We start from the raw sequence: 12218 nt of genomic DNA, 5'->3' as shown, positions 1-12218 counted from the left end.
AGCTAAACAAGTGAAAATCCCAGATCCGTTCTGACCACAGACCTAAGCGAGAATAGCCATTTGTCTGTTTATACAGATATGATGCAAATTTTCTAAAGCAATCACAGACTTTTTGGAGCACCATGGTTGTAGCCAGCTCTAAAATACAGGGTGACCCAAAATTATCTTTCCTATTTTAAAATCTTTGTGCTGTACAAGTGCAGTTCGATCACATACCCTATGTTAGCTATATAAATGTAACTTTGTTATTTTTAATTTATATCAAACACAGATTACAATGGAATCTTAATTTTGCTATTCTTTTATTCTACACTCCCTGATAGAGTCATGAAAACGGGTCAGTGCTTGTAAAACAACTAACTTAATGTCAGTTTACTGACATAGGAGTATTGGACAAGGAATTTCTCATTTTCCTTTCCGCATTATAACTTGAGTTCTACAGCAGGTACACAATACTTTTTATAAGAAAATGTAACTAAAAGTATAAAAAAAGTTCAGGTATTTACGAAATCCAGTGTTAAAATTAGGTTTGGTTTGTTGTGAATTTCGCGCAATGCTACACGAAGGCTATTTGCGCTAACCTTTCCTAATTTAGCGGTGTAAGACTAGAGGGAAGACAGCTCGTCACCACCACCTACCGCCAACTCTTGGGCTACTCTTTTACCAACGAATAGTTGGATTGACCGTAACATTATAACACCTCCACGGCTGAAACGGCGAGCATATTTGGTGTGACGGGGATTCGAACCGACGACCCTCAGATTACGAGTCGAGCTCCCTAACTACCTGGCCATGCTGGCTAGAAATAAGAGAATTAATGTTATGTAATGGCCAAGTCAATCACCTAATATTAATTCGATTGAAAATTTATGAGTTGGATTAAACCGATTAACGAAAGATAGTAAGCCAAACATGGATGATGAACTTTTCGAAGTACTCAAAGAAGAATGGCAGTCAGTCGCTCAGGAATATCTGCACAAATTTACTGAAAGCATGCCATGTTGATGTGAAGCAGTACTGAAATTCAAGGGGATGCCGATTGAATATTAACTTGTGAAGGTGGTTTGTGTTATTTTTTAGTTTCATGTTTACGTTATGTTATTGCAGAGAAATTTGTTTGATCATATTGTAGGCTAATTGGAATAAGAAGATCTAAAAACTACAGCACGTGCACAACACTTTTTATGAGAAAGTGCAATTAAATTCATGAAAAGTTCGAGTATTTACGAAAGCCAGTGTTAAAATTAGGATTTGAAATCATATCTGAACAGATCTTGCCGAATGCTTTCTAAAATCATATAGTTTTACATATTTTACTGTTATTTAATAAAAGATACAACAAATCAACAACATTTTCAAGGGGGTCACTTTTTGTCCATTCCTGTACATTATTAAAGGAGGTAGCAATGCTTGCTTGTGGTAGTTGCTGTCAACTAAGCGATGGTCAGACAGGAAGTTTGAAATGAAAGAAAATTGTACTCCATCATAAAGTCTGTTTTGAACCAACACAGGCATTACAGAAACATGTATTTTGGGACGTATAAAATACCGCAGAAGAAAATAAACGAATTTTCAGAACTTATTTTTGTTATGTAAGACCAATGTTTTAATTATTGGTTATCTGTGTTTTGCTCCTGATTTGTTAGTCAAAAGCATGTTCTTTCTGTACATGTTTGAAAGATTTTGTCACTTTTTAAGCGAAAATATTTTGAAGTCTGCTAAAGACTCCAGGTGGATTTGGCAATCAACTGGAGCATGTGGTCAAACTGATAAGGTAAAACAATGGCATAGATACTGGTGACGAAATTTATGTGATGTAATGTTCATGGATATCTGTTTATATATATATATACACGTACTTTAACTAGGTAATGAACTAATCAGAAATTGTTTACAATCTTGTAAAATCAAGTGGCGTCATATGTCTGCGGACAAATAAATATAAGATGAGAGCCCCAGCTCTTTATAATGGAATAGAAGAAAAATTTATGGCGTCAAATTAAGTAATCGTGTATTTTTTGAGAAAAAAATGGTGGAACCATTGTTCTACTCCATTTTTCAAACTGTATAACCATAAAATCTGGAAATATGAGTTACATGTCAGTTTGCCTATCGTAATCTTTATGAAGTTAAGTGTAGTAGCCTTAACTAACAATATATTGTGAACTATAATCTAGCCTAGCGAGATGATTATAGTAATTATATTGCTGCAAATGTTATAAAATGTAACAGCAAAAGATGGAGGTTAAGACTGATAAACCGTGTATCCCCAACGCAATGTGAGCCCCATCTTTTGAGTCACCTCCAAAACTAAGGTACATTTTATATTCCGTAGTATAGGTTGTACCTTCGAATCCTTTAAATTAGTGCAACGTTTTTAATTTAATTTATTTCTGTTTCAGTTCGTTTTGTTTGTTTTTTTGTTATAACAAACTAATATAGTTAGTCAGAGGTTTGAATTTGCTGTTTTTAACGCAGACCTTTCTTTTGCTTTTGTTTTAAGTTAATTTATCTAACTCTATCAGTTTTAATTTTCTCTAAAAAAAGATATCTACATATAATGCATAAAAACATGCATGTTAGATTTATATGGAAACTCTGCTCAAAACGGCCCGATTGTAATTCTTTTTCTTAGTATTATTTTCTTACTCGCCTACAACAAAAATGGCTTGGTACATTGTACCCAGACCTTTTATACAATAATAAATAAGGTACTGCAAAGGTCATAGAGATGTTTGGAAGTCGATTTGTTTCTTCTGTTTTACACAAACAGAACACATCATAAGATCTGTTGCTCATTGGTCTGATGTATCAGTATCTACTTCACCGGAGATTCTCAACATAGTTTTATCTGATTCTGAATCTGATGTCAATATAAATGATGATAGTTCTCTATCTGAAACAGATAGTAAATAATAACTTTTCACACAAGGTAACCTTAATGATTTGGTGAAAGATTTGGGCCTTCTAAAGGATTCTTCACAGATTTTGGGGTCCAGACTTCGGTCTAAGAATTTACTTTCTCCAGGGACAACAATTTACTGATACAGAAATTGTGAAAAGTTTGTTGTTGTTTTTTTATCACGCTTTTCTCTAGAAGGTTCACTGGTTTATTGCAACAGTATTGCTAAATTAATATGATGTGGATTTAATGATTTATCCATATGTACTAGACGTATGTGGAACGTATTATTTGATATTATTTGTAGTTCACGTGAATCTTTACAGTCACTGATCAACCGGAAGAAGCGGTCCCTCGAACACGAAACTGGGGCGTTTCGAGGAATATTCTGGAATATCCTGGCACATATTTTCTAATTCGAACATCCTGTTTGTTATTAGTGTTGTTTGATTTCAGGTGCAGATATGTATTTTTTACTAGTGATAATACAATGCATATATGCATCATCTAAGAGCAAACAAGGTTTTAATTGCTCCAGATCTATCCAAAATGCTAGCTTCTTAAAAATAAAATTTTGTACACGTTAATCAGATGGAAGATGCCTCCATTTATTTTCTGGTTTGATATGAATTATTTTATGCCTCACACTGAAATTTGAAAATTTGCAAGAAGTTACAGTAAATCCAATAGAGGAAAAATTATAAAACTTTTGGAATATATGAAATTAAACAGTAATGGTGATTTGCATTACTTATCTGGGCTACGATGCAAGAGATTACTTATAAACGTAACGAAAATATAACGAAATAAAAATTATTTGTTTTATCATGTTTGTGATTTGTTTATGATTAATTTACGGTTCCATAAACTACCACATAAAATGTCGCTCATATTGCTTGGAAGTTGGTTCTTCTAACTACCAAGACAATTTTGACGTGCTGAGAAATAAAAGTCAGCTTTGTAAAACGTGTGAATATCTGTATGAAAATCCTAAAATAAGTTAACCAAAATATTTGTAAAGAACAAACTATGATATTGCAAACCTCTTTATTTACTTACATGAAAACAAAGCAGAAACAAACATTACAAATAAATAAAATTAGTTATTGGAAGATAATATGCCTTAAGTAAAAAGTGACACTTAAATGTAGAAAAAGTATGTAAAGTGTAATATAATGACATTTGTGAAGTAATTGATCCGTGGTACCAAGACAACTTTTACTTGTTTTTATTATTTCAAATAACAGTATACTTAAAACAAATTACTGTTTACTAATCAAATCCCAATCCAAAAATGAAACTAATAATTTTTTTTGCCTTGAAATATAAGATAATTAGAGGGAATATATAATTTAGGCAAATGACTGTAGGATAGTGTAAAGTTATCTGCTGTACAATAACGCTTTTTAGTGTTAGTACATTTCAATGTATCCACTAGCATAGCCTAATGTGGCTCTGCCATAAAACACACATTTCAACACTGAAAGTAATAAAATTATTGTATTTTCACTCAATCGATAAAATTGGTCTGGTTATTATTAAGAAAAAACTTACAATGGGCTATCTGTACTCTTCCTACAACAGGTATCGAAATCCGGTTTCTAGAGTCGTAAGCCTGTAGACCTATTGCTAGGCCACTGTGGGGCAAAATCGATAAGCTTTCCTTTAAATTTCACACAATGTGGTCAGGCTTTAATACATACTAATATCATTGCCAACTGGTAATTGTATAGATGTACATGCTGTTTATGATTCCCGTTTGCCTGATCGAAACACAACAAGACAACTATTTTTGCAACGATACAAAACCCCATTTTGATCAAATCCGTAGCTTCAAGCTTTTTGCCACCTGTAGCCAGGGAAAGTTTTCGTGAAGGAGTAAGGGTAAATGACTTAATAGACTGTGTACTGAACAAAGTATCAGCGTGGGCCCGTCATGGCCAAATGTGTTAAGGCGTTCGACTCGTAATCCGAGGGTCGCTGGTTCGAATCCCGGTCGCACCAAACATGTTCGCCCTTTCAGCCGTGGGGACGTTATAATGTAACAGTCAATCCCACTATTCGTTGGTAAAAGAGTAGCCCAAGAATTGGCAGTGGGTGGTAATGACTAGCTGCCTTCCCTCTAGTCTTACACTGTTAAATTAGGTGACGGCTAGCGCAGATAATCCTCGAGTAGCTTTGCGCGAAATTCAAAAACAGACTATCAGCGAGAATTGTTGCATACCTGTATCGAGATATCAACGTATTCCGAGAAAATCTAACAAGAGAACGAACCTAGAAAAAAATCTCAGCAACTTCGGATGAGATTGAAGGAGCTAAGTCTCGATAGTCATTGCCCTCAACTGCATGTGTCTAAATTATTTTATTTTCGATTTTTAACCATTATTATACACCAATAAAATTGCTTATGGGTCCATAATTTTATTTGTTGGAAGAACTCCAAACAAAATATACATAAATATTACAGTTAACCCAAACTAACTACTAGTGAGATCCCTGTCATATTTTACATAGAAAATGAGTGATTTAACAATGTTTTAATCAGCATTGTAACACTTACTCCTCTAAAAGACACTAACATATAACTACTCAATATGTAGACCCTAGCGACAGTGAACAGGCGTTTTGAGTTCTTTTACAAGACTCGATGTATAACTAATAGTTGCACTTACACGGAACTCGTAAAACCTCGAATGTTTACGACTGCCGAGGTTAACCTAAATGTAACAATCTTTAAAGAAAGAATAAATTATATGTCGTGACATTGTTGTTGTAAAGCTCTTGTTTACTTTACATTCCTTTAGCCTGTAGTGTTTGGATAAGTCATTAGCGTAATAGTTTTCAATTATTACAAATTATTTGGTTACATATATGAATGAATGGTCATGGTAGCATGACCTACATCACACGAAAGACTGAGTTAATTCCGATTACTGATGCAGTACCAGTAGTTACACTTATACGAGTTTCTAGAATATGTTAAAATCCGCTATATATGATATATACTTTAATTATCTGTCAACAGAGATAAAACGTCCGATTGTTTTGTTTAATTTCGATTTCTTAGAATGTTGCCAAGCTTGCAGAACCATTGTTTGAAATAACAACACTATTAATTTCTGCCATTTTGGTTGTTTTTATGCTGTAATGGTAAGATGACACATCAAACAAGTTGCAATTAATCAGAAATTTTATCTTCAGTAGGTATGAAACGTAAAAATAAAGAAAAAGAATAAAAGCGTTGTCAACAGTGATAATTTTACACCTTAAAATTGTGGGTTGGAGTATTAAAGGAGGAGGATTTGAGGAAGGACTACCCTCCGTTGTAGTTTAAATGGGTTATACTGCTTTTACTTATGGTTATCTCCCAGTGGAAAAGTTTAAGGTTTGCAGCGCCTCTGTAAAACCGCTACTGGTCATTAAACTTGGATACGGAGTGGACACAAACTAGGGCATAATGCCAAGATATCATTATTTGACTTCACGACCTAGATCGAAAGTACAACATTTAAATCACATCTTTTGCTAAAACAGTGTGACAGATTCGTCTGTGATTAATGAGTGGTTTAATATTACGTGTCATATACTTGTAAAGCGTTTACACTATAAACATCCACTTTTCTTTAACTTGGAAAACTACAAACAAAGATTTTTCATTTTAACAAAATCGTTTGGTTACTGAAACAATGTTTAGCAACAAGTAAAATAAAGGATATAGACAGGATTGAATCCTCTACCTCTTGCACACCATGTGTGTGTTGTGTTTTGAAACAAACCCTAAAGATTTAGTTCACACATGCAGCATTATCAAATGAAATATATATATACACACACACAATTTCTTAGCTAAATAAAGCAGTTTTCCCTGCAGCTTTAGACAGACCTGTTGAAAGTGACAGCCACTGTGAAATAGCTAAGTGTAATATTTGCCTGGCCATGAACACTTTTACTAACTTGTGCATAAAAGCACAGTCTAGTCAACTCCTTAAACCCTGCATTTCTGTGGAAAAACTCTTTTAGCAATGAAGTGTACCTTTTTGAGGACAACATAGTGTGTCCCTTATTGGAATACATTTACGATGTTCAACCTTAAATACCAAAAACCTGACATCCCTCTATAGTCTATCCAGTTTCCCAAATTCAGTCTCACTGACTGGCAGACTGGATGTTAAAATAAGAAAAATAACTCATCCAGCAATTTTTTAAATATATTAATACATAAAAAAATTGGTTAAAGACCATTCACCTTATAAAAGCAAACATTTAAAATTTGATGAAGCAATTCATGTTTGTATAAAATAAAATAAGTTAGTATAGTCATTAAAGTAGTAAATTATTATTTTTCAATATAATTTGTTTTTCTAACCCTTGTAATGCTATATGTTTACATTTATCTTTCATAAATTTAATTTTTGAAATTAACATGTTAGAAAAAAAGTTCAATATAGGAACAGCTTGCTCCTAAAATTAATTTTTTTTTTTAATGTAAGACTTTTAGAAATATTTTGGTAACTAATTGGTGAAAATAATGAAACATTTATCTATATATTTTTTACCTTTTGATTCCTAAGATCTAATTTGTTTAGTTGTAAAACTATGGAATGAGCTATCTGAGCTACATCCACAGCAGGGATCAAACAATATTTTAGTGATATGAAATGAAGGAGCTCACCAATGGACCACTAAGTAACTTAAAAACCTTAAATACGATTAAGGATATGTTTTCAGTTACCACCATTGTTAGGACCTATAAATACTGGCAATAAATAATGGTTAAACATTTCAATTCAGTGTGTGAAACGTGAAAAAATATTATTAAACAGTAAGATATATAGTTTTTCATCATGACTTTTAGCATACAAAAATTATTTTGAAGGTTGTTTATTTTGTAATTAGTCAAATAAAATTTTCATCCTAAATGAAATGATAGACACTGAAAAATGTATGTTTTACCTTTAAAAAATTTCTAAAAAGATTAAAATGCAAGTCCAGATATACAAATATAAGTTTCTAACAGCTTTATTACCAGGTTTAATTTGAGTATGATATTATACATGAAAATGTACAAAGAATCAAGTTTCATGAAATCCCTGAACACCATAAATATCATTCACCCAAACTGAACACTCATGAAGCCATACAATGATACTTTTATATATAATATGTAAATATGACTTTTGTGTGTTTATATATAAATCTAGGATGACAGTATCTACATAATTAGTACATCAAACAAATAAGCCTCAATTGATCAAACCAATTTCTAGTTAATATGAAAAAAATTGTCATAAAAGCTTGTTTTTATCTAGACCTTTAGTTTATAAGGAGGATGTTCCAATCTACAAATAAATACATACTTTATCATATGCAGCAACAGAACAGTTCATATATTTTTAAACATAAACTTCACTTAAAGTTGAAAAAACAAACAAAAGACTAAGTGATTAAAAGTGATGAAGTTACAATTAATGTCACCAAATTATAAGAAATGTTAAGTTTTACAACATTGATATTTTCTTCAAATTCAATTGCATATTAATAGGTAAGAGAATTATTATTTTTAAATCTAATACCAATTTTATTAATAATTGAAAAAGTAAAAAGCCAGTAGTTAACTGATAAAACTGTAAAAAAAAACATTCAACAAAGATATTAAACTGGAATGCTGTTTCCATACAAATTTCGCATTGGTCAAGGCATTGTGGTTCACTAAAAATTTAACTTTCTTATGTTTAACATGACAAAATGAGTCTCAAGAGCATTCAAAAGACTTAACATACAAAGGATGTAATGATTTCAAGAAATCTAAAAACTGGAAAATCTTGCAATATAATATAATCCATTTCTTCCACTTTTTCCCTTAAGGTTGTTGTAAGCCTAATATTACTTTACAATATTTGTCACATATGAACAATTTTACAATGAATATCAATTATAAACTATCAACTTTTTAAGTTGAAAAGTTATTTTACAATAACTATGATACAGACATTTTTTGAGATATAACAACTTCATTATCAACTTAACATGCAAAACAAGTTGATAAACACTTACTTTTAGAGCTTTTACTACTATTTTGATATATGATAAAACTATAGAACCAATAGTTTAAAACAGGATAAACACTTACTTTTAAAGCTTTTACTACTATTTTGATGTATCATAAAACTACAGAACCAAATGTATATAAAAAAAAAGTGCGTCTCCTATACATCACCAACTGCATTATACAATAGATAAGGAAAACTGCACACAATATTGAATTTCTAAACTTTATTATTTAACAAGTAAGAAAAAGTGAAGTCAGTCTTAAATTAACCATCTGAAGTTTTCAACACTTCTTGTAGTATCTTCAGTTTATTGCCTCTTCAGGGAAAAATAAAACACAATGATTAAGAAAATGAGAAATGTAAAAATTAACCAATAAAGTAACAAAACAAATTTCAGTTATACGTTGCTTATGCTTTATAAAAACTATTCAAATTAAAATACCAAATTAAATGTTTCACTTTTGACTAAAAGTTTAATTACTTAGTTCTTAGGCACAAGTAGGTGGTTATTTCTTTTTCATTTATGTAGTGGCAAGAATACTAACAAAAGGTTATGAGTTAAGTGACAAACTTTTGTCTTCATTAAATAACCTGTGAAGAAAGATTATTTTATTAAGCAGTCCTAGTAAAAGTAGTTGCCCAGTAACCTGGCAAATAAAAGAAAAATTCTCGTTACCTGGTGGGTTATTTACTTTTTCTACCTGAATTCTACTATATTTTTACAGGTCTGTGTGTTTTTTGAAATGTACATTTTTATTATGAGTGTTAACATTAAATAAATTAAAATTTATTTAATTTCAATAATAAAACTTGCATAAAATACATATTATTTCTTTCAATTTTATATTACTTACTTAAAAATACTACAATGAGGATCATAAGTACAATCAGTTTTATAATTTCTATAACAATGCCTCAGATTAAGAGTACTGTTTCAATTAATCTCTTTAGGATAAAACAAAGAAGAGAGTGAACAGCCTATTATTTTAAAAATTACAGTTTCAAATAAAGAAACAAGAAAAAAAACACCAGTTGCAATGCAATGAGATATTTGTAAAATCAAACCAGTCCCAATACTCACAACAGTAAAACAATCATATATTACACTAAACTATTTTGTTATTCACAATTAATCAAATCTCAATGATTTGTTTTTGTGTAATATTGTTAAGCAAAAGCTAAATAAAGAAAAGTTGTATTAAATATGTTACACAGTAATACACAAAAGTAAAATTAGTGAACTCAAAAGACATCTGGTTGACCATTATGAGAATAATCAGTTTGCTTGGAAAAATATTATTGTGTGTGGAATAATACAACTGGTCAGTTGCTATGACAGTATGCTTGTTAGTAGAATATTAATCTGATATCAGATGGATACTGTAAGAATAATCAGTTTGTCTGAAGTTTTTATAAATAGCAGTGTGTGAAATAAGGTAGGTAGATACTGTAAGAAAACACAAGTAGACAAATTGCTTTCTGAACATAAAGTTTGTCTACAAAATACTGGTGTATACAATCTTGAAATTCAAAAAACAGCAGTTGCTGTAAAAATAATCTAGTATGTTTACAGAATACTAGAATATGAAGAAAAAGAAGAAAGTGAGAAAGTTGTAGTGAACAACAGTATGTTTATAGAATGCTTAGGTTAAAATAAGAGTAAAAACCATAAGGCAAGTCTAGAGAATTATAAAATGTAGACCAAAAGACATTCTAACATTGCCAAAAATATTCAATATGTCTAAATAATGCTAGAATAAAAAAATAAGACAGTTAGTTGTAAAAACATCCAGTTGTCCATAAGGAATAAATGTTAGTGTGTGACTTTAGAGAAGACAGTTGGAGAGCTCTTTTCAAAGCATCCAGTCTGTTTATAGAACAGTTGGAGGAGGCTGAGACCCATAACCTAAAACAGAAGAAAGCTGTGCTAATAATATATTAATATGTTTTTTCTGTCTCAGTATATAAAGTAACATAGATCACAAGTTCTGAATTGTCTTTAATTAATGCATAGTTTCAAAGTGAACAAAGAAAATGGTAAAACTCATTTAACACTTTAAAAAAATTTATTATTTAACAACATAAATGATATAATAAAACTTTTTGATAAATTAAACATCTGCCAATAAGAATTAAGAAACTGTTGCAACTCAACAGATTTGGTAAGAGCTCATAATAGCAATGTTAAATTGTGACAAGTCTTCATGTTTAAGTACAAACTTTATTAATTAAATGTTTAAATAATAATGAAGAACACAACAAATGGGTAAAATATCATTCATTTAATCCATTAAGGAAGTTGTAGCCAATGAAAAATTCAATACATTAAATTGTAAATAACTAAATACATAAGAGATTTAACTTAACCAACAGAAGATGCCTAAAATGTGTTCACCTATTTTAATACATTTATAATTCTAAATTATTATACCTGGGGTTCAAAAATTTACCAGTAACATATTTTACACTGCTATAAATCAGATTGACAAAACATGCTATATCCTTTAAATCCAGTCATAAGACATATGCAATTTCTCTTTGGATTTTCCAAGATGGAAAAATTTCAGTTAAACACAGAATATTTACAATTAATTCTCATTCTAGAACAGCAAATTATTCTGGTATTTAGTGAACGTATTGGTATTTTCAACCTAAGTGACACCTTATGCACACACAGGTTAAATAGTAAGATCAGAGGCTATTAAGATTCAAGTAGCCATCTCTAATTTAGAACCAGTGACCAGAAGGAAAGCAGTCAGTTGATAGCACCCTCTACCTCAAACCAATCGACAGAATCAACAATTACTTTTATAACATGGCCATAACTGTAAGTATAAAATGCATTCAGCAACAAAGCAGCTTGAGCCTTAGCTCTTCCAATATATCGTCTAGCAAATTAACCAATAGACATGGTCCATTTAGCAAAAGAAAATCAATAATCATTTGTTAAATAATAATGGTATAGGTTGCCACAATTTCATTTTTTAGATTTTTACTTTACTCTTAATGGACTTTTTTTATTACTTGTAACGGGTTAAAATTATACAGCTTTTCCATGTCATGTTACAGATTCATTATCAAATCACAGAGAAGTTTTAATTCAAATGTTGAAAAACGTGTGGGGAAAAAACAACAAAAAACTTTTAATAAAACATTATTTATGCATAGTGGACAGAATGTCACAAATGTAATTAAATTCTTGTGAATTTACTGAAACAAGAAAAATATTTCCCAAAATTTAATGAAAGACTGAGACATAAAAAAAT

The 12218-nt window shown here is 30.8% G+C and overlaps 1 protein-coding gene and 1 long non-coding RNA gene across 6 annotated transcripts in view; one reads left to right on the top strand and one right to left on the bottom strand.

Annotated features, from left to right (window-relative positions):
* The first annotated feature begins 1662 nt into the window (after positions 1–1662).
* LOC143241134 (uncharacterized) lies at positions 1663–3876 on the top strand. The gene is made up of 2 exons (XR_013022198.1): positions 1663–2279; positions 3229–3876. It is a non-coding gene; the product is annotated as an uncharacterized LOC143241134 (long non-coding RNA).
* A 4029-nt stretch (positions 3877–7905) lies between these two features.
* SWIP (strumpellin and WASH-interacting protein) overlaps positions 7906–12218 on the bottom strand; it is a 73358-nt gene continuing 69045 nt past the window's right edge. For 3 of the 5 annotated variants that reach the window (XM_076484735.1, XM_076484737.1, XM_076484738.1), the window contains one exon: positions 7906–10858. In XM_076484735.1, the coding sequence (XP_076340850.1) occupies positions 10824–10858 (35 nt within the window). In that variant the 3' untranslated portion in view covers positions 7906–10823. The remainder of the gene's footprint in view (positions 10859–12218) is intronic. The other 2 variants (XM_076484736.1, XM_076484739.1) reach the window with 1 other exon arrangement.

Source organism: Tachypleus tridentatus, chromosome 13, assembly GCF_004210375.1.
Source record: "Tachypleus tridentatus isolate NWPU-2018 chromosome 13, ASM421037v1, whole genome shotgun sequence".
Lineage (NCBI taxonomy): Eukaryota > Metazoa > Arthropoda > Merostomata > Xiphosura > Limulidae > Tachypleus > Tachypleus tridentatus.
The sequence above is the reverse complement of the archived record's forward strand: the minus strand, read 5'-3'. Positions and strand labels throughout refer to the sequence as shown.